The 21,551-nt window shown below is 37.9% G+C and overlaps 1 protein-coding gene across 1 annotated transcript in view; it reads right to left on the bottom strand.

Moving 5' to 3' along the window:
• Positions 1 to 324: 324 nt before the first annotated feature.
• Positions 325 to 21,551, bottom strand: part of INO80C (INO80 complex subunit C) — a 30,552-nt gene continuing 9,325 nt past the window's right edge. The window contains exons 2-5 of the mRNA XM_063163694.1: positions 10,186 to 10,296; positions 7,153 to 7,264; positions 5,385 to 5,452; positions 325 to 1,040 (exon numbers count right to left, since the gene is read on the bottom strand). Coding sequence (XP_063019764.1) covers positions 909 to 1,040; positions 5,385 to 5,452; positions 7,153 to 7,264; positions 10,186 to 10,296 — 423 coding nt within the window. The 3' untranslated portion in view covers positions 325 to 908. The remainder of the gene's footprint in view (positions 1,041 to 5,384; positions 5,453 to 7,152; positions 7,265 to 10,185; positions 10,297 to 21,551) is intronic.

The raw sequence follows: 21,551 nt of genomic DNA, 5'->3' as shown, positions 1-21,551 counted from the left end.
CTTTTGCTCTCAGGTGTTCTTTTGGTGTCTCATGGTGCTAAGTTCAGTGTTCTAATGTAGAACACTGTTGAAGGCCCTCTGGGTGTCAGAATGCCAATGGAGAGTGGAACTCCTGCTTCTTACCTTTTTGTTTTAAACACTGGGAAATTAGTACTTTCTTCATACTAATTAATATAAATACTGTAATCACTAGGAAAGGTAGAAGAATATTTAGGCTGTGAAATGAAGCATTCAAAAACTGCAAAGTCTCATGATTAAGAGTTACACAGTGATTTGACTGAATCCCGTTACACATGTTCACAGATGAACGTGTAACAAGCAATGTATTTTACAAGCAAGTTTGAGTCCAACTTTATTTATGTTGGCAGTTAATTAAATACAAACATTTGTGTCTTCATTTCCACAGTGCCACAGAACCCTGAAAAGTCATCACAACAGCAGCACTTGCTGGGTATTTTAGCTTCATTTTACAGATGGGACAACTTTATAGCCAAGTGGCAAGCACATCTGGTAAGGCAGGTTTAGACATTTGGATATCGTGTTACCTTTTCCTTAAATCAAATGACAGTTTCTTCTGTGCCAAGGTAGTACATAAAATATACAGGGTGGAGATGAAATCCTGTCTTTACAGAAATTAATATAAATTATAGTACATGAGACATTTTAGTACAGATACATATCCTTACGGTCTAAGATATTCTGTTCACCAAACTAAATTGCTAACAAATTGGCAAACTAACAAATATCAGCATTTGTGCAAATTAAATCCATATGTTCTTCAAATGTCTGTATCATCAACTACTTCCAGATGTAAAAATCCATGGGTAGTTTTAAAAATCTCAGTCCCACGGTCAGTTTCTACCAAATGAGCACTGTTCACAAGCAATATACAAGAATATTTAGTCTGTTCAGGAAACAATACTTGTTGCTTTCCTTAGAGCCAGGTATCCTGTAACCACATCTGAAGGGAGCATCCGAATATAGGCAAATTCTTCGATAGTACTAAATCTCAGCTTGCTCTGTGGGTCTGTGTAATTTGCCTGAAAAAGAAAGAATGGTAGAGATATGATTCAAATAAAATTTCTAATCATAAAAGCAAAATAAGTATCTTAATTACAAGACCACAAAGCAGTGAGTTTCTCTTCCTAACAACAGCACTGCTGTTCTACCATGTGGCCACAAGTCTGTGTTTTTTTCTTTCTTCTCATGTGAGGACTTATGAGAAGTTAACAGACCCCCTATAAAATCAGATTAGAAATGCATTAAACATAACAGAGGGCTGAAGTAACCTTCCTATAAAACACAGTGCAAAAAAAATTCCTCAACTCTCTAAACTCACCCTAGCAACTCTGTGCCTTGTGCAGTCTCTCTCAAGGCAGCTCTCCAAAGAGTCAGGCTGTTGCCAATAAATTACCCACAAAGAGGCTGAATTATGGGTGCTCTGATAGCTTTGGACTGCCTTTCTCTTGATGCATACAACTTAGGTTTTAATTTACTTTAAAGTGGTTGTTAAAGCTAGGGAGTCTCAGCTTATGGTTCTGTGACTGAACTGATAAGAGATTTGAACCCAGCATTGTGGTTTGCTCCAGATGCCTGCTTTCAGGAGAGCAGCCTGGCCAGCTCACCCTGGGCTACGCTCCTATCCTCTGCTATATTTGGAGCCTGGGTGCCTGGGAGCAGTGCCAGTTTCCTTCTATCCTCTCCCCTTCCTTGTTGCTACAGAAACCTGGAGCTTGGCTGAGCTCAGGGGTAGGCCAGGAGGCTGCACTGGGGGAAGGCAGGCATCAGGGCATTGCCTCTCCACACTCAGCCTCCAGGACAATCCCTGCCCCTTCAGCATTGGACTACCAAGTGCTTGCCAAGGCTCCAAAATGTCTTCTGTGCCTTTCTTTAGCACGAGAGGGTGGCAGGCTGCAAGGCAAAGGCAGTTGAGATCCCTCAAGGCATTGATACTAAAAACAGGAAAGGCCAGGAAGAGCTGGAGTAGTCCCCTATGCCATACAGTTATAGTGCAGAGCTCTCTACATTTTTTTGTTGGAAAGCACCTGTTGACCATGGTAACAATCCAGCCAATCATTTGGTCTGATATGACTTGGAAAATTTAGTGTTATTTGTAGCTTTGTTTTCTTTACAAAGAAATGCTGCCAGGTTAATTAAATGTAGTCAGCTAACAGTTCAAGCCATCAATTAAGTTTCAAACAAATGACAAAGTTAGAACATTAGGAGGTACAAATTTATACAGCAGTTATAAATTTACTTTTATTTCACTCTTTACACCTGGCCTCATGTAAGAAAAAGCTAAGCAATTAGACTGCTTTTCAAATGTGCACAATTCTGTAATGGAGTAACCAAGCAATATCTGCAATTTGTATTGTGCACTGATCTAGGTTAACAATATTATGGCAGCTCTTGACTTTTCTGTATTATGTATTGGGCTGTACTGTTTTCAGACACTCATGTATCATAACCAGCCATTCATGCCATGGCTTCAGCTTGAAAACAAACTTTATCAATACTCCAGCAATAATTAGAGATTAGAATATTAAATTAAGATTAATTTGCAAAGAAAAAACTCTGTCATGTTTAAAAACTAAATCAAAGGCCATGGAGACATGCTCTTAAAATACAATAAACTAGGTATCTCAATCTGTTTCTATAGTAACAGGTCTGATCCATTTTCAGAAAAGGAAGAGAAATGGTAACATTTGAAGATTTGAGTTTCTTGTTTGGTTTTTTTTTTAATCTGCTTTACAATAAATTACTCAGTTTTGAATGTTAAAATATCTAAATATTCATTTTGCAAGTTGGAAATAATAGGTTTATTTTGCAGTGTCAATACAGTATATAATAGCTTTAGAATTCTAGGCTGCCTTACAGATATAAATTGGCTGCTCTGCTGAGACCATTGGTAAATTTAATTCCATTTGTGCTACACACAGAAAGAGAAGGGGATCAGTAGAATTTAATTGTGGCATCTAATATGAGAGCAAGTATGCTGATTGAGAATGTTTTAATATACTTCTCTTTTTGTACCTAGTAGACAATTTAATTCTTCCCTAAATGGGTAATGCTAAGGAATACTTTTCCCCCCCACAAGGGGAATCCAGCATTCCCACAGAAAATATATTCTTACACAAATGCTTTTATATTTTACACAGAAAATACAGGGGCATTTTTATAATACTACATTCCTACAATATTCTATTGTCCCACATATGCTCCTACTAGGACATGATCTTGAAAGCATATTTAGTGCTTCTTATGAAACATTTCTAGCCTAGCAATTTAAAGGGCACACTGTCTCAGCTATTTTAATAACAAAGGGTTTTTTTAAATGTGGTAATTTTATCATAGTCTGGAGAAACTTTGCAGGCCAGGTAAAATAGGAAACTTGACTCACAATGCAATTAGAGGACAGAAAATTAAGGGGAAAAAAGTGGAAAGAGAAGAAAAGAAAACAAAAGCAGCCCTGAATGGATTTGTATAGAGAGTATCTATACTAAGCTAGAATAGTTACAGTACTTACAACACTGATGGAAAAGAGGTGCTGGTAAAGAGAAGCTGAGGAACTGAGAGAATTTCCTAAGGTTTAACTGACCTTTAACTGGTAGGGATGTGGTCTCCACTCCCATCTATACCCTGCAGCATCAGCTCACTATAGGTGCAATGACTGATTAGTTTTGAAATACATCAAAGGTTAGTGCTGGAAAGCATTATCTGGTTCCTTGGAGATGGGGCAGGAGTCTGTCTTGCTGGAGGGAATTACCTTCCCTGGGTTTGTGAGCATTCTCTTCCATTTGCTGTCTGCCAGTTCATCTGTGAGGGAGATGTTGCTTTTCCACTCCCTCTTGAACACTAAGGGCTACCAGCCTTTATCTGAGCAACCTACTCCATTTCCAAACCACATGCAGAGGCACAGGCTGGACACATGCCACCTCATAGGTGCCTCATCTAAATGTGTTTCTTAAAAATAAAGTCTAAGAAAAACTATTCTACCAAATCAAGATCAAATGCTTGGATGTGCAGGATTACAGTTGGAGCTAAAGCTATTGTTTGATGCCTTACACTAAATATTCACTATAAGGCAGCCCTTAGTTAAGTGTTCACCCATTTTCTGTCCTAATGAGGACTTTTTGCCTAATTCAGTGCACAGAATGCAAGGTGGTATGCTAACCTGCATAACAAATATGTACCTCTAAGGACATCTCCAGGAAGTGATATTAAGCCTGTGAAGGTGTGCTAGTGCCCTATGGGTGAGAAGCAGTTTAAACTGAGGGAAGTGACACAGAAATTCTGTGCAAGGCTCTTTGATATTACAAAGTTTTCATTAGTGTATCTATTTAATGTAACCACTACTTAAGCATTTTTTTTCCAAAATACAACATTCCCATTCATTTCAATTGTAAGAAATGCACAGACTTCTGCAAAATAAATCACTGGAATTTAAAGGTGAAAAGATATGCTGTTACTAATACCTGTTTTGTTGTAAGTAAAATTATTCATGTAACACAGGAACAGTTTCAACAGGAGATAGAAAATTTTTGTTGGGCAGAATTCAATGATTTTACTCCTGTTTTGTGTCAACAGCAACTTTGGGGAATTCAGGCACCAAATTGTAACTACCAAGACTTTCTGGAGCATGTGCAAACTGTATCTAAGTCAATTGTGGTTTGGGTTTTTTTTTCCCTTTCTCCTCTTTCTTTAACAGAAGCATGTAAAAGAGCCTATCTGTGACACACAGGCTATACACCTGCCAAACTCCAACTTCCAGCTCTGAAGCATAGGGGTATCTGAAATTCTAAACACTTTATTCCAAGTGTGTTTCAGGCTGATTTGTTTGAGGCAAAGTTTGAGAGCAATGATAACAAGGCTGGGGTTTTTTTTAACCTGGTGGAAAAGAGGACAAACTACAAAATTTTGCCTAATCACATTATTGAAAATTGTTGAGCCATCTTTTTAAAACTTCCTCTACAAGATACAATGAAATAAATCCACACCAGGCAAACAGCATGGATAGTTTCAGTCAGTGTGGGTACACCTTGGCAAAGTCAACAGCAATGGAGACTCTGGACTACCAGCTTTCCCTGCAGCTATCTTAAGAATTAGAAATCATGGGCACCTGTAGATTCTACAGGTGAGAAAGAGTTGTCACAGGAGTTACTTGGCAGGACAAGGTATTTAGTCTGTCCTGACATCTATTACCAACCTAAGGATTTTGTGATGTAGTGACAAGTATTTGGCGTTTGGTCATAAATCACTGGATAATTATTAAGCCCAATTCTGAATAGGAACTTCAGCATATACATCTTTTACAAAACAAGGCACCAGCACTATTTCATTGTGGAAGGTGAGATGTCATTTTTGAGAGGAAAAAAAATACTTACCGGAAGTCCTGAGATGTCTGAGTATTTCTTAGCAGGTTTAAAAGAAGGAGGAGCATCAATATTAAAATCTAGAGAGAAACAAAGGCATAAACTCAGTGTCTCACACACACACACACACACATATATATATATATATATATATATATATATATATTCTATAACATAAACCTACTGCTTGAGGTCTCTATTAACTAGCAAAGAAATATGAAGCAGAATCACCTCTAAAACATTTACCCTGTTAGCATGTAAATCACAGCCTGATCCTGCTCATCTATTAATAGAGTTCAGCAAGCAGAACTGCCCTCCCCAGAAGGAAAATGCCAGACCTTTGAAATGTGTCCATTTCTTCCAAGTCTTAATGAATTCCCTTGCAGTCAGTCACGTGCAAAGAATACCCATTATCAAATGCATACTGTATGTTAAGACCGTGAAACATTGCTCAAGATTGCAGCTCTGAAATACTATAATCCAGAAAAGCAAAGTAATCTTTTAAATCAGTTAAATCTTTAAGCATGTACCACTTTAAGCCCAGTCAATGACCTAGAAAATTGTCTGAATGTTTAAACTGAGGGTTGGAAATTGCTGTTCTTTGGTGCCCTTTAGATAGCAATTATCATTCATAAACATTTTTAAGATACAGTTGGTATGCTTAAGTAGTTAAATCCTCAATTTTGGATGTTTACAAAATATCTTGTACCTGAATTATTTCTTTCCTCTTTCCTGATCCCCCTTGCAATTCATTCAGATGCTATGTTCAGTTCAAACACTCCATCCATATCAAATTTTTAAACCATCATCTCATAATTCAAAAGACCCTAATGCCACAGACAACTGGTTTTAAATAGGAAACTGAATTTCTTTTCCCTCCTTCTTATAAAAAATACTGCAAATTTCTGGTTGCAAACAGAGCACAGTAGAAATAGCAACATCAGCAGATTGTCAGTTACAATGGCCAGGAACGCACAGTAGTCTGCATTTTTCTGTAACAGTTGTGTCTAAAACACTTCAAAAACAGCAAGCTATTTTTGGATAAAGCACCAAGTCTGACAAAAAGTGAATGCATATTCTCAGTTTTGAAATGCCTCTACTTGCCCAAATAAAATTTGAGGATTGCATTCTGCTGGTAGCTACATTCAATAGTATCCTGCTTTACAAGCAGACTTGAAGAGTATCTAGATTAAGACCACTGCTGTAACTCTGTGGATGTAACCAGCTAGGACTGCTAATCAGCACTGCTAATAATGTAGTTTCAGCTGTGATGCACTAAAGAGAGGATGTAGGATTTAAATCTCCCAAGAATCTAGGATAAGGAGCTAGATAGGAAGCTTGGGCTGAGGTCTAAGCTACTGCAGGTATGTGGCTTAGCAGAAACTATTTGAAAAGTACTCAAATATAGCTAATCAAGTAGCAGCCACCCACCAAAAGACCTCTGGACTGTACAGAGGAAGAGGTGCCTAACCAGTGAAAAGGTGACAAAAATCTCTTGGGAATAAGAGTTTCTGACTTGGTTTGGATAAATATTTTTTCCTTATTAAACTCTCCCCTCAGATGTATTTGAACTTTGCCGTGATACTCCAAATTATTTGCTTCCCCCTACTTTCCACTTAGGGCTGATGAGTGCAATTGGAGAAATCTTAAATGTACCACTGGACCCTGTCCAAGCAGGATACTGCATGCACTGATGAAATAATTTAGGTTAGTTTTAAAGAAACTTATTTGTGTGGATTCTATTATTTATAAATACATGCAAAGCGTCTAAGCAGCTTACAGCTAGGATCATTTAGTTGCCATGGCAATGCCCTTTCAGAAGCAAGAATTTGTTTTAGGTTCTTCCATGTTCTGTTCTTCTTGCCAGCTGCTGCTCCACCAATGCCAGAGTGCTAGAATTAAAAATATGGTGTTTAGAGAAAAAAATAAATAAAGAATACTCTTTCAGAGCATGACACTTCTATTTCATAGTCTTTTTGATATGTCTCATCTTGTCGTGAACCATTTGTTATTCTCACTTATTTCATCAGCAGACTACTATACTGTACACTCTAATCTTGGTTGCAAGCAAAAGCAAAGCTTTTTGGACTGTGTCAAAGCTTCTATGTTTCCCATTAACTGAAGGAAATTAAAATCTGTTTTTTACATGGAAATAGAAAATCAATGTGGTTTGGCTTAGCCTGAGATTACAGGATTCTGTATGTACTTCCTATCATATTAGAAGTTATTACAATGAAGTTGTTTCTAAAATTGTGATTATACAGCTACATTTTCTCTCTCCTTTTTATGGCATATTACAGGTGCAGCTCTTTTACAAATTATCCATAACTGCAGAAAACACAACTGATCTTTCAAAATGTAATGAATACTGAGAAACTTTCTGGAAATTTTATTTTTCTTTCAAAGGCTAAAAGACAGAATAATAAAAAAAGAATAATAAACAAAATGTTGGCTGCCAAGACAATTTTGCATTTTGAAAGGAACACTAATGGAAGGCTTGCCACAGGTACTATAATGGCAGCTGCAGTTATCAAATGCGATTGCTACAGAGTAATTTATTTATGTCCCTCCAGAGACAGAAGCTGCACAGCATACTGTACTACTTCTAAATGATCAAAGGACACAGATTTACAGCTTAACTTCAGAAAAAGAAAATGTTCTTACAATTGAGAAGTTGCTATTTCTGTTAAAAATTACTACTTGCCCCATGAGTCTCATTGAAACTCAGCGAAGTTCCGTAAACACACTTTTGCTTTGAATGTTTATAAATTAACCACTTAAATTGATGAGGATGACAGGAGGAAGGACTCAATGAGAAAGCTTTTTGTTTTGTAGACATAAGATATATTCAGAAAAGATGCTCACAAGCTGATGATATACTGGGTTTTAGTGATGGATATCTGATTTAAAAGACAGAAGCAAATATTTGCTCTTAGGGTAACACCTTAGTCATCTAAAGATCACTGCATAATAGAGACTGATACAGCATGAGATGAAACTACATGTACTTCCACACCACTGATTCAAATTCAATGCATGAATTGTCCCCCAAATCACTGCAAAATTATTTTTTTGTTCGGTACTCTCAAAACCAACTATTTTTATATGAACTTATGCCTCCTAAAAATGGGGCTGAGCATCACCTCACACCCCTACAATGAAAAGGCAACAACTGCCAAGCACATATGAACCAAACGAAGTTCAGAGAAAGCTGGAGGTAGGACAGGTGGAGCTACTGCTTTACAGCAGCTGTTGCTCTACACAAGTGTCAGAAAGTCTTTTTCCCCTCACCCTTTGCCAATGGATGTAAATTCCAATCGGAAAGTTTAGGAAAAGGTAATTTCTTCCTCCTTCTCTTCTCTTAAGTCTGTCCTCTGCAGCGAGCTAATGGTTCAAACTTGGGCATACATATGAGAGAGAGACACTATTTGATTTATTTTCTTCCTTTAAGGGCAAATTAGGATGGAAAGATGCAAAAATCCATCCAAATTGTTACTGCCAGATCATACCAATGAAATGCTGATTAACATGCAATGCATTTCTTCTCAAATTAGTTACTGTATTGGAGGGGACAATTTCATGGTTTTTATTATAACTGCCTATTATTTCTGCAGGGGCTGCCAAAGACCCTGTACATTCATTATTATTTCAAGCATGCAGACATTAGTATTGCCTCTTTGGAAATGGTGACATCCCTCTAAGAACGGAAGGATCAGCTCAGGGCTTCACAGATATTTAAATCCTATGTGGAAGCTACATGGGATGCCTCTGGGCACAAAAGGAGCTTTTGCAGTAAGCCCCGTTTCTCAAAGATGCTGATGCTTGCTGGAGGATTAGTGAGCAAAGTATAGGGTCGTTTGAATGCCCCTCTCATGACTGAAGTTGTCTGCAAAGCAGATGTAGAGCAACTCACATGTCAGAGATTAATTTCATAGCCCCTGCCAAACCTGTGCTTAGCGAGCTGTGCGTTGCCCGATTACTCGTTATGTGCTGGGGGATATTGTATCTTGTTCATGCAGAGTGAAATCTGGGATAAAATCCTTCTTTCTAAGTACTGGCTTAGGACCAGCAGTCTGAGAGTTTTGCTTGTCTAGAAAGCATTTGTACAGTGTGCCAATGAGTTGGCCTTGGCACAGCAAGATAAAAAGATATCAAAACCAAACCCAGCATTACTAATTTAATCTTCTTCACCTTCTCTCCCAGTTTAACCCTCAGAGTGTTTGGAGCCTTCATTTCATGAGCTGTCAGTGTTTACATGACTGAATGCTGGTAGGCCAGACTTCTAGGGGGCACAGAGCATTTTGCTTCTAAATCTAGCCATGACTGGGAGAAGACACCACAAATGTGTTAAGAGTTTCAGGGACCAGAAGAAGAGCAAAATGCCATTTGCTAATGACTCTCTGGCTAATTTCTAGCTCAACTGCTTTGCAGCCTGCCTTGAGTTAGAACTGGAACATAGGATTCATACATTCATAGTATTAATTATTCCTCTCCAGCTGTGGTAGTTTGTGAGATACCATATCATAAAACTTCCACACTTACCTATACATAACAGGTTTCCTCACCCTGTTCCAGAATTTAATAGAACAGTTCTGCCTCTGGACCAATGCCATTCTCATGCTATAATACAGTGTGCACTTTAGACTGTGGTGTAACATGGATTGAGGTGAATTTCTTAAAAACTGTCAACCTTTTATTTGGCTACCAAGCTTATTTTCTTAATATTTACACTAGGAACATGGTTAAATAGAATCCTAGTAAGTCTTTTATGAGAAAAGTTTGAAATTTCAAATTGTTCAAATAATATACTTACGACAAAGTTTGGGTCTTTGAATGGTAACGGCTTGGCAGTAGTTTCCACTGATCCTGTGCTGGAGTCTGTGTTCAGAAGCTTATTTTCACTCACAGCCTCTCCACCTGCACTCTGCAGAAAAAATACAGTCTTAGTGCTTGTTACTCTGAGCAAGTTTATCTGGAGATGTAGGCATCTGCTGTACTACCTACCTGTTGCCTTTTTGCTCTCCTGTCTCTTTTGCATCTAAAGATGTTGTATGCCAAGAGTGGGGAAGCATGAAACAGAGTATTTCTCAATCAATTTACAACTGACACACAAAAGGGAGGACAGGAATAGAGTGGCCAAAGCCCACTGAGTAAAAACTGCATGGGGTTTAGTGCAGTATTAATAAAAGCCACCTCATCTCACTTGATAAAGTGCAAGACAGTATGTGCAACCCAAAACAGCAGAACTGTACACTCTTTTAGAATGTTCTGTATAAAGTATTAACAGGAATATATAAAATTTATGAAAAGGTTTTTCATCAACTTTCTAAAGAAAAATAGATTAATCATTTTATTCTTCATCCTTGGTGCCAGCTGTGCTTGAATGAGGACTGAGAAAAGGTATTTTATTATATATTATTTTTACATGCAAGCTTCACAAAATCTACATGGGTGCTAGTTAGTATTTTCTAGGTTTTCTTTATGGTTTGTTTATTTATTTAGCAGGAAGAGCAGTCAGAAAAGATGAGTGTGACTGGAAAGCTAAAAAAGTTGTGTGGCAGTCTAAGCAATTTCTGATAATTCTGCAGGGCTGAGTTTATGGGTTTTTAAAAATCTGTTAGTGACCTATAAGGCTCCACATTACCAGAACTAGCCCATGCTACACACATAAATATTTATTTGAAATCCTTATCTACCCCAAAGTCAGTGCAAATTTTGCCACTGAGTTTGGTAGTTTAGTCAATAGGAATCCATACCTTGATTTTTTTTTAACTTGGAGTAAAAGATTGGCTAAAAGCTAAGTCAGTATTTACTGCAGGGATGGTTAAAATGTTTTTTCATGTTATGTTTAGAGAGATAACAGTGGGAAAAGTGTTTTCCTGTAAAAACCTTTTGTGTTGATACAATACTCATTTAAATATGGAAAAAAAAAAGACTGCTATTATTTGTGGCTTATTGGGAGTACCTCTACAAACTGGGCTATAGAGCAAAGGCCATGATTCAGCATATCTTTCTCCATGTGACTACAGGGGAAGTGTTTTTACTCTTAATACATGTGAAAGTAATTATAGGATTAGGGACTAGGCAAGTTGAACTCTTCTTAGGGGAAATACTCCAGTCATTCTACAGTGCCTGTTTTCAACATAGCAAAGAGAGGTCTTGAATATTGGAAGTATAAAGTAAAACAACCAATGTTTCTAGTGCCTTACTAAAATAAAAATATGACTAGAAATAATCTGTTTTCAAAACAAGACAGTCCTCTGTAAGTTCATGTTACAGGAGATAAGGCAATAATAACATCAGCAGAAGCAACACTGAAGCCTGTAGCTTAAACTTGATTCTTCCATTGAGGACAGAAAACATTAAAAGGCAGTGACTGTCAGAGAAACAGAACAAATGCAGATGGATATTTAGAAACATGTACATTATGTGGCAGTGAGCAGAGAAAATATCTTCATCAATCCTGAGTAAAGTGGCTTTATACACTGAGTTCCTAGGTTTCAAAGTATATTCTTGTACATGCATGCTTCCAGCACTTCAGATTTCAGCAGCAAACATTAGTCAGCCTTGAGAAAGACAAAACTTGAAATACAAGATTATTTTTCATGAATTCATTATCTCTGATACTGCTCATTATCAGTGTAAATTCTCTTAAGTAGAAGAATCAGCACTCAGATTTATTCTTCAAAGCATTCTTGCCTTTTCTTTGGTACCATCTGGTTGGTTTTAAACCCAGTTCTACAGATAATTACTTTATCGCTTTTGCCCCTTCAGTGATCTTCTCATAAGTATTCTGATTTCTCTGAAACAGGCTTTGAGTAGTATTTGAACAATAACTCAAAATAGTAACTAGTACTTTGAGACTCAGCACATAAAAATAGTTAAATAGTAAAGGGGAAGAAACTTCCTTATACATATAGTCTGTAATTTCTGCAGCTGGATATACTTACATACTACCCTCACTGTCTTCAGTGGTTTCTTCTGTGTGGATTCAGTGCTAATCTTGCTGGTGCAGTGGGAAGGAAGGTAAGGAATTGCTCCTGGCAGGACAATTCCTGAATGTAAATACTATATGTAATTTCTTTTCTGTACCAGCTCCTAAGGGATTTCAGGTGTTAGAGCTGCCAAGAGTCAGGCTAGTTCTCATTCAGGACAGATGTTGATTTTGTTGGTGCCAGTATCCCTTGCATGGTGGCAGAGGCAGCACGATCTAGAGCAGCAACTGCTGCTCTTTGGGTTTGCTGCCCATCAAGGCATCAGGTTCATGGGATCACCCAAGTCATCCTCCAGTGCCAGTGAGACACAATGCCAGCAGTTGCCTCTGGATCTGTCATGGACAGTTTGAGAGCAGCAGTTTCCTGTCCAAGGCAAAGGGTGCAGGGCTGTAAAGCAGTTTTCATATCACTGAGGCATGCAGCTGATACCATGATTTCAGAGCCCTGTGACAGACTGGGAAGCAAATAAGACTGAGGATTATGATTCCAGTTAAATGCTGGGAACTGAGATAAAGACATAGTGCAGAGGCATGCCAGTTCCCTCACTCATCACTGCTTGTATGAAAACTCTGATTTTTAGCAACGGGACCATGGCAGAGAGATGCTCAGCTAATGTGCTTCTCTTTCTGGAAAAACATTAAAGAGTTGAGCAGAAGCACTGCTTCCCGAATAATGTGCTATTGCACAGAGGCATGAACTCTGGCAGCACAGAGCTTTGAAAAGCTCTTCCCATGTAGCCTGCAGAAGTCTCAGCTGATATCCTTTGCAGCTTTATAGCCACAAACTGCAAGTGCCAATAAAATCTACAAATCTCACTGGCCTATGTTTTAAACATTAGGATTTAAAGCACAGGAAACTTCATGTAATTTTTAAGGTTTGTTTTGTGAAAGTTTTTTAATGGCAGGGAATATGGATCTACCTTTGTTCTGCAAAACACATATTTCCTGAAAGTGAATAATACAGTGATAATACAAACTGTTATTTACAGCCTGAAAAGAGATTCCTCAGTGAACAATTACTGCACAGTAAAGGTAATATTTAACTTTTAATATCAGTTGAACAAATCTCTCCCAAATGTGCTTGTTCTCTTGGTCGTTTAGATTGGAAGACAGTTCATCCTTCACTGTCATGTGCCGGGACAAACAAACAGGAAGAATTCAAATGCCCTTTGTAGTCCTGCGGAGTGACGGTGGTGGCGTGAGCACAGTGAGGAAGTGTCTGTCACCAGGGAACACGCTCTGCTCAATGTGTGCTGTAACCCCCAGTCACGTGTGGGGCAGCTTCCCCTTCCTGCCCAGTCCACAGCACATCCCCAGCACATTTTCCCTACAGAGCCACTCTCAGCTAACTCCCTCACCCCCAGACTCCTGGCATAATCTCAAATGCTTTGCTGTGGGGCTGAAAAGGTGAAGCCATGGGCTGAAATGCTCAAAAGCTTCTTTAAAGTTTCTTTTTAACTGATCTTGTAAACAATCTTTATGGGAAATTCAATATACACTTCAAGGAGACAGCAGCTTTTACCGTGCACTTTATAACTAAATTGTGTCTTTTAAATGGTAGTTTATGTAACTAGGGCTACAGGGAATTTGTGCTACATTAGTCACTAAGCAGTATGTTTTTCTCCATAGTCTGTTGAAGATCATAGCAACAAAGATTCTGGGGTGGCTTTACATTTACAGGCTACACCTGCATGGAAAAATGAAAATGTGACGTCGGTACAGCTGAACATGCTTATGCTAGTTTTACCTCAAATAAGGACAAAACCACTGCAGTAAAGACTGCAGCTAAGTCATCAGTAACTATCAGTAACTCATCCTCTCCCAGCACCTCCTTCTGTGGCTATTAATCCCCACTGAAGTCCATGTTGCCACTTCTCATGTTATGCCCCTCTGTTCTTCTCATCCTCCTTCTCCCCCCAGTATCTCCAGGCATTGAACAACCTTGACTGGAATGGCATGTATTAAAAGTCATAAGCACCAGGTCAAATACTTCTTACAGGAGCACTTGTGCAATTTTATTCCCTCTGTAAAGTTGTGTTTATGTGCTGCAGCTGAATTTTAACTACAACCACAGTATGGCAAGTTGGCAACCTCTATCCCTCTTGGTATAGATGAGAGAAATCGTGAGAGGATGAGCTTCTAGTTTGCAGTTCTTTTCACAGGACCATCCCTGCTGGGTGGGACAATGCCCTCCCTGTTATGTCCCAAGACTGGGTGACAGTCACCCAAGGGAGGAAGATGGCAGAGGACTTGGTAGCAAAAATTTGAGAGAGACTGAAAACTGCAGCAAACATTTGGGAGTCCCAATAAGTTTGTTTTACGAGCAGCCAAGTCTGGGGAAGAGACCTGAGCTAAGCTTTGCTACCTTTCCACTGGTTTCTTTAGAGTGAAGCCAAACCCCAGGAATGAGCCTAGCTTGGACCCTGCTGTATACACTGTCTGTACTGGGAGGAAACACACTGGGAGGCTGCCTATTCACACACTACTTTCAGTATTAGGCTTTGGTAGATCTATTAATGTTTTGTATATATTTTGGTCCAAATTCCCTACCGCAGATGTTTTCACATGATTTCCAAAGACTGAGCCATCTGTCTGGTTTTATTTAGAGAGGAAAAGCAAAGCTTGTAGACCATGGAAGCTGATTTCTTTGTTTTGGCTATTTCTAGGTGGAATCAGCATTGTGGGATTTGGGATGGGTGTCTGCAATGACACTAAATACCAGGTGAAATTAGCTTATTATGAAAGTCCTTGTTTCACACATAATTTCTTTTTTGTTTTTAATTCCCCCAGCAAGGATTAAAATTGCAAAACATCAGTATATATCAGAATAGCTGATGTATACTGAAGTAAAATTTCTTACCTATTTACTTTCAGATTATATTCTGTAACATTTTTTTATTACTTTAGACTAATAGGATTTTACTATGTATTAAAAACCCCATGAAAATATGAAACATAAAGTCAAGATGTAAATACATGCATTTCTGGCATCCTGTTGCTGCATACCACGCATGTCATGGCTTAGAAAAAAAAAACGGATTTGTACATCACTGAAGGTATACTATGACCACCAGTGGCCAGTTTCACTAGGTGTTAACAGTTTTACATGCTAAAAAACATTTAAAACCAGAAGGTAACTGAACAATGTGTTGGTAAATCAAAACAAATGCATAACTAAATTCTATGAGAACTGGAAAGGAAATTACTAATTTAAGGATGCAAAAACAATACTGAAAACATTGATTCTTTCTGTTTTCTGCAAATCATTAATTTGTTAGCTTTGACAATATATTGAGTACAGGAATTGTAGATGAAGGTGATTGCACAGGTTGGATTTTGGTTTGGTTTTTTTTTCTGCATTCAGTATTTCTGAAATGCTGGCTTTGTCTCATAGTGATGATGAGAGTGTTGCATGTCACCATTGAAAATGAAGTAATTAGAGGGATCTGGCCCCAAACACCCAGTTTACTGAGGAGCCCACTTGTCTTCAACCTTTCTATGTGAAATTCAATAGTTTCAATTACCTTCACCTTCTTTTGGCAGCTGATTTTCATAATCACAATACTACTACAATGTTTCTTTAACTCAGCTTCAATAGTGGTGCATGTCTAATTATTCCTCTAGTAGGTTACTTCCAAAGCAGTGATATCCAGCTTATGGCAACTTACTTGGCTTTTAGTTGTGTGTAAGTTCTGTGATATCCTGACAAGAGCTGTGGCATGCAGCCAGGGAAGAAAATGGTAATTTATAAAATCGATGGATAATACCTGTATTTTCACTAGCAGACAATTACAGTGAGTGAGAATGCCATGTGGAAACAGAGCACGAATGTCACTAGATGACAGCAGCAATGATATGAGCAGACTTTTTAAAATTGGGAGTAGAACCTGAATGTCAGCTATTTAACAGAGTGCCAGCTAATACTGCTCATACTGGAACATATATTAAGCTGTTTGATTAATATATTAGCTCTCACTATAACAAGGCTGGCCCGGGCTCTTGCACATTCTGAATATTTAAATCATTTAACTTTGCATGATGACATGACAGGGGCCATTAAAACTTGTACACGTACCCTCTGGCAGACAAAAATGCAGCTCTTTACATTGCTGGGAATAATTCACTGAGAAAGGTGTCAGAATTAGATGTGTTTAAGCTCAAGTTAAAATGATGGTTAAAAAATTTCTCATTGCCAACATTATAACCATGCTACATTTCTGAAAGCAAACTTACTGAAGACTCAGTAACAATGCAGGACTGTCTAGAACAAGATTACCTCTATCCACGTCTGTGACAGGAGGGTTTGCTGCAAAGACCTTTTCAGTAAGACCTATAAACATGTCTTCCTCATCTGGTTGCATTTTACTAGTTCTTGGATTCAGCAGGAAAAACTTATTCCCTCTTCCTTTCCACTCACTGAAATGAAGCCCAGTGCAACTTCCCCATCCTTTTCTCTCTCAGCATTCGGGTACATGGTAGTATTTTAGGAACATTCTCTCTTCACAGAAGGTCCTACCTTATTTTGGGCATAGGACAAAAACCAGTTCAGCTTGAAAATGTTCAAATGCCAAGAAGAAAAAAAAAAAAAAACCCTAATCTTGCACATTCACAGCAAATTCTGTTCCACAGGTCATTGAAAAATTGAATTTACTTAAAAAACCTTGAAATCCTGAGTAGTATCCAGCTAATAAGTATAGTGCAGATCCTTGTCCTTGATTTCAAGCAGCTACTATGGTTGGCAAGTCATTTGTGTATCCAGTTTAAATTGGGAGTAAATCCATCTAAGTCAGTGGGTTTCATCACTGTCAACTCATCTTAAAAGACAAAGGTCCTGGCATAGGTTTTTGCTTCCACTGACATCACAAGTAAATATCCCAAAGGCCTGACAACAAAAATATTTTTGCTTAAATTACCACATTGTCCTCAGATGCTACTGCTGTTTTCACTTATAAAGAAAGCTGAAAGAGGTTTGTTAATAACAAACATAACAGCACAAAGTTTGAAATGAGATTGTTGGACTATTATAATTCAAACTTACAATTCCAAGTACACGTATCACTAAATGCACTTCTTCTAACCATTTCCCAGAGGATTTTTGAGTCACATACCACTTACCTGCACAAGACTTATAAAACCTGACTTTCCTAAAGCAGTGGTTCTTCTCCTCTGACTTGCTGAGTATTTCCACTGAGCATCAGGAGTTAATCAACTGGGCAAATTAACTCAAATGTATGACTAAAATTTAGATATAATCTCTGCTGATGTAAGAGTATGGGGGAAGGTGTTTAAAGCAGGACATGGAAAACACTTCAACAGCAATTTAAATAAATAAAGATAATACACAAAGCCACATAAGCTGCCCAGATAGCAATCTCGACATTATGCTTCTGAACTTCTGCTGTTCAGAGGCGAGTTAAACATCTCACATTCCAACTGCCTCAGAAAGGCTGAATAAAATTTTACTCATGCACTAAAAGATTGGACTGTCACAAAGTGATGGATGGCTTTTCTATGCTCTCTGTAGGGCATTTCAATACCATAGACTCCAAGTGCTCTTGATTAAAAGGCGACATTCTCATTTAGGGTCCTGTCAGTGCCTGAGCATAAAACCATTATCATTCACCTGCACTGGTGGTTCCAGTGACAAAATACTTACCAAAATGTATAAAATACTAATTACTTTAGTCACTTTGATAGAGGTATAAAACACCCTAATGCAAAGCTCTATTATTATGTGCGAGGGTTAGAATTCAAAATTAAAAATGCAACCAAAGGGAGAATAAGATTTTAATTACATCCCCCACCTCTCAAGCATTTCTTAAAATCCTGGGGGAAAAAGACATAGCAATTTCATGACACAAGATCTCCTTTCATAATGGTACTGCTCACTTAAAAAAAACCCAAACAAACAACAAACAAACCTAGAAAAACTCAAGTTCAATTTCTTCTCTTCAAAATTATTAAGCAGTCAAACACAGAATAAGATGACAAGCCTCAGTAAAAAGCTTGGATTTAGTCTCAAGAGATTTCAAATGCCAAATATGTTTTCCTATTTAAGGAAATTTAAGTACTGTGATAGGCAAATTTTTATAACTTACAGATATTTAAAGGAAAAAAATTACTATTTCCTGTGGGGAAAAGTCTCAAATAAAATGTAATTGGGACACAACTGTGAATAGCTTCACGCTATCCCAAAAAAACTTGGTTTAATTTGCATTTGCCACAAAGCTCCCTTTGGCTTAAATAATAGCAAGAGATCTCTCACTTTTAGATTTGGTGGATTGGGACTACTCCTTGTTTATAAAGTTTGACAGTTTTCTTTATTAAGAAAATTATAGCTTGGACAAATTTGTAATCATAAGCTGAATGGCATTGCCAAAGTGGGCCTAGAGCTAAAACTTTCAGTATATGTAGAATCCAAAAGCAGGTGTTGGGTCATACTTGTATCAAGGGTAAAAGTGAGCTCAGCTAACAGAATATTTTGATCCCTCTAAATAGAAAAAGTCTCCTAAATTGATGGGCTTTAAGACTGAAAATGGATGGAAGCATACTAGCAAAAAAGACTACACTAAATCACAATTGAATTTTTATAAAAAAACTGCCAGTATGTTCCTTTCCCTATCAGAAAAAATCAGTCAAGGACTCTGTCTAAACTGCATCTTAAAGTAAAAATACATCATTTGATACAGAACAGCTAAGGTCAAAGTGGTTCAGGAGAAAAGAGTGGAGGATTACAATATTCCAATATGCTCATGTGCCATTAACATTGTAATGCTGCTCAGGGAGCATCCCAGAATCCCTGTGCGAGTAACAGCCTTCAGCCAAGGCAGGAGAAGGATCCAAGTCCATTCATCTACACGTGACTGAATCAAGGACAAGGAAAGCAAAAAGTTATCAGCTCCTATGATTGATGGGAGACTAATTTCATTCTGAAAAAAAACAAACAAAAACACCCCCTTCAGTTTCCACGTTGTAGTTCATTCTGTAGAACATCATCCATTCTGATGGGAAATAACACTTGAGTAACAAAGAAAAACAAAACAACATTTCTTCAAGGAAAGGCAATTAAATAGTTTCAACTGAAAAAAGGGGGTATCTTTCAGAGCTCCTACTCTATCTATTTTCCTAAGGAAAAAACACACCTGGATTAGAACAGTTAAATTTTACCTTTAAAATGTTATGGACTATTGGATAAACCAATACAGGAAACAAATATTCACGTTTGCATTTTCCCTATTTTTTGCACATTTTAGCACTTGATTCTGTTTTTCTTGTCACTTTAGGGATATTAAAATTGTAGTTTTATTTCATTTCTGCTAACCACACTACTTCTGCCATGGTGCATTGCAGTCTAAAGTTACTTAGAAGAAGGTTTTTCCATTTGTGCACAGGTATTTAAGATTGCCATACTGAAACACCATGTCAGAAACACAAAGCTTAGGTACACTGATCTGTGAAACATTGCAATGCTACAGGAACAAATACATTCTTTCTAAAGATCTTCAAAAAGTTATCAAAGGTACAATGCATGAGAGAGCAGTAATTTTATCAGATGCTCCAGAGGTCTTTTAAAGAAGACAAGAAAATAAACTATACCTCAGACTTTAAACTTCTTCAAGCTAAATCTGTCATCTTTATTGTTTGTCTCATATTATGGGACAAAAAAAAAATCTGCTTGCACATGCCCTGGATACTGCATTCACTCTCTCTAGTAAACTCACTACTCACCATTCCAACTTTGAATAGTGCACCAGTTCCTGTACTCAGCAGAACTGCATTATCCAATGGATACCTACATTTAACTGGATAATGAAAAAAAAACCAACCTGACAACTGAACTAAAATAAACATATGGCAAATTCTAATTTAGATGAAAATAAGGTAATATAAGTATCTCTTGTAGACTATTTTGAGGCAGCTCAGGAGAAAAAGGGAAGACAGGGTTGTATAGTAGAGCTAATTTGAAGGCAAATTTCTGACATATTTCTGCAGAAACATTTGTACAAGTAGGTGGTTGTTTACTCAGCTATGCAAGTTCTGTGGCACTTCACCCTGATACCATATATTGAAGTTGAGGAACTGCAGCAAATCTGAAAAGTGCCAGACAGTTCATGTTTTCAAATAAACTCCTATCCCAACTGCCTTTTTTGCTTGAAATAAAACAGAACTATTAAAAGACTTGACTTGCCACTACATTAGAATCAGTGAAGTTTTGGTATCACATCCACAATTGTAGGTGAAAGGGGAAACATAGTATTTAACATTTTGTGGCAAGTTTAACAGGATCCTGTTTTAAGACATTTCCCACAATGAATTATTCAGCAAATAAAAAAATACCTTTTGGACAGATAAAAAAAAGGACAAGCATAAAAAGGGCAAGTCTGTATCTGTAAAAAAAGGCAATTCTGGCTGCAACAAGTAGGTTTAACAAAAAGTCAGATGAAAACGGAATTTCTGACTGGAGGAAATTCAAGGTCATTAATGTGAGACTTAAACTAGCACTTCTAGTTCTAGACTATGTAAATAAAGATAATCAACTTAAAGAATAAGACCTTTCCAGATTACTACTTTGGTTTGAGAAGCCTGAGTACACTGTGCATACATCAAGGAAAAATGGCCTTCTATTCCAGTTTGCTGACTTTACCAGCTAATTTTGCTGTCAGAACATTGTCCTGTCCTTTCAAGGGAAGAGCAGTTCTACTAAAACATAACCATTGTTACAGCACAGAGAGACTTTATACTGTCTAAAGGGAGTAGTTGGTTTTTGTGGTAGTTTTCGCGTTTGAATGTGCCCATGACAGGAGTGCGGGACTGTTTGTTCAGGGAGAGGACACACCCATCTTAGTCACACAGTCAGACAGCTGGCAGGTGGCACAGCAACACTGAATCACTGAGGCTGGAAGGGGTCTCAGGAGGTCACCAGCTCACCTCCTGCTCAAAGCAGGGTCAAAACTGACCTTGGACTAGATTCTTGGGGCTGTGCCCCAGCAGGCCCCAAACACTTCCAAGAGCAGGGATTGCACAACTCTCCATGCAGCTCTCCATCTCCCCGGCTAGAAATCAGTATCTTCTAAAATAGAAAACACTGGTTTTAGTAACAAAAAGCTCTTTTGGTCTTAAGCAGTCACATAATGCACATTAATTACTGCCCTAATTTCTGCATGTTCCAATTCAGCAGTATTTTG

Source organism: Melospiza melodia, chromosome 1 (genome assembly GCF_035770615.1).
Source record: "Melospiza melodia melodia isolate bMelMel2 chromosome 1, bMelMel2.pri, whole genome shotgun sequence".
In the NCBI taxonomy this organism is placed as follows: domain Eukaryota; kingdom Metazoa; phylum Chordata; class Aves; order Passeriformes; family Passerellidae; genus Melospiza; species Melospiza melodia.
This window is presented reverse-complemented; position numbering and strand designations above follow the sequence as displayed.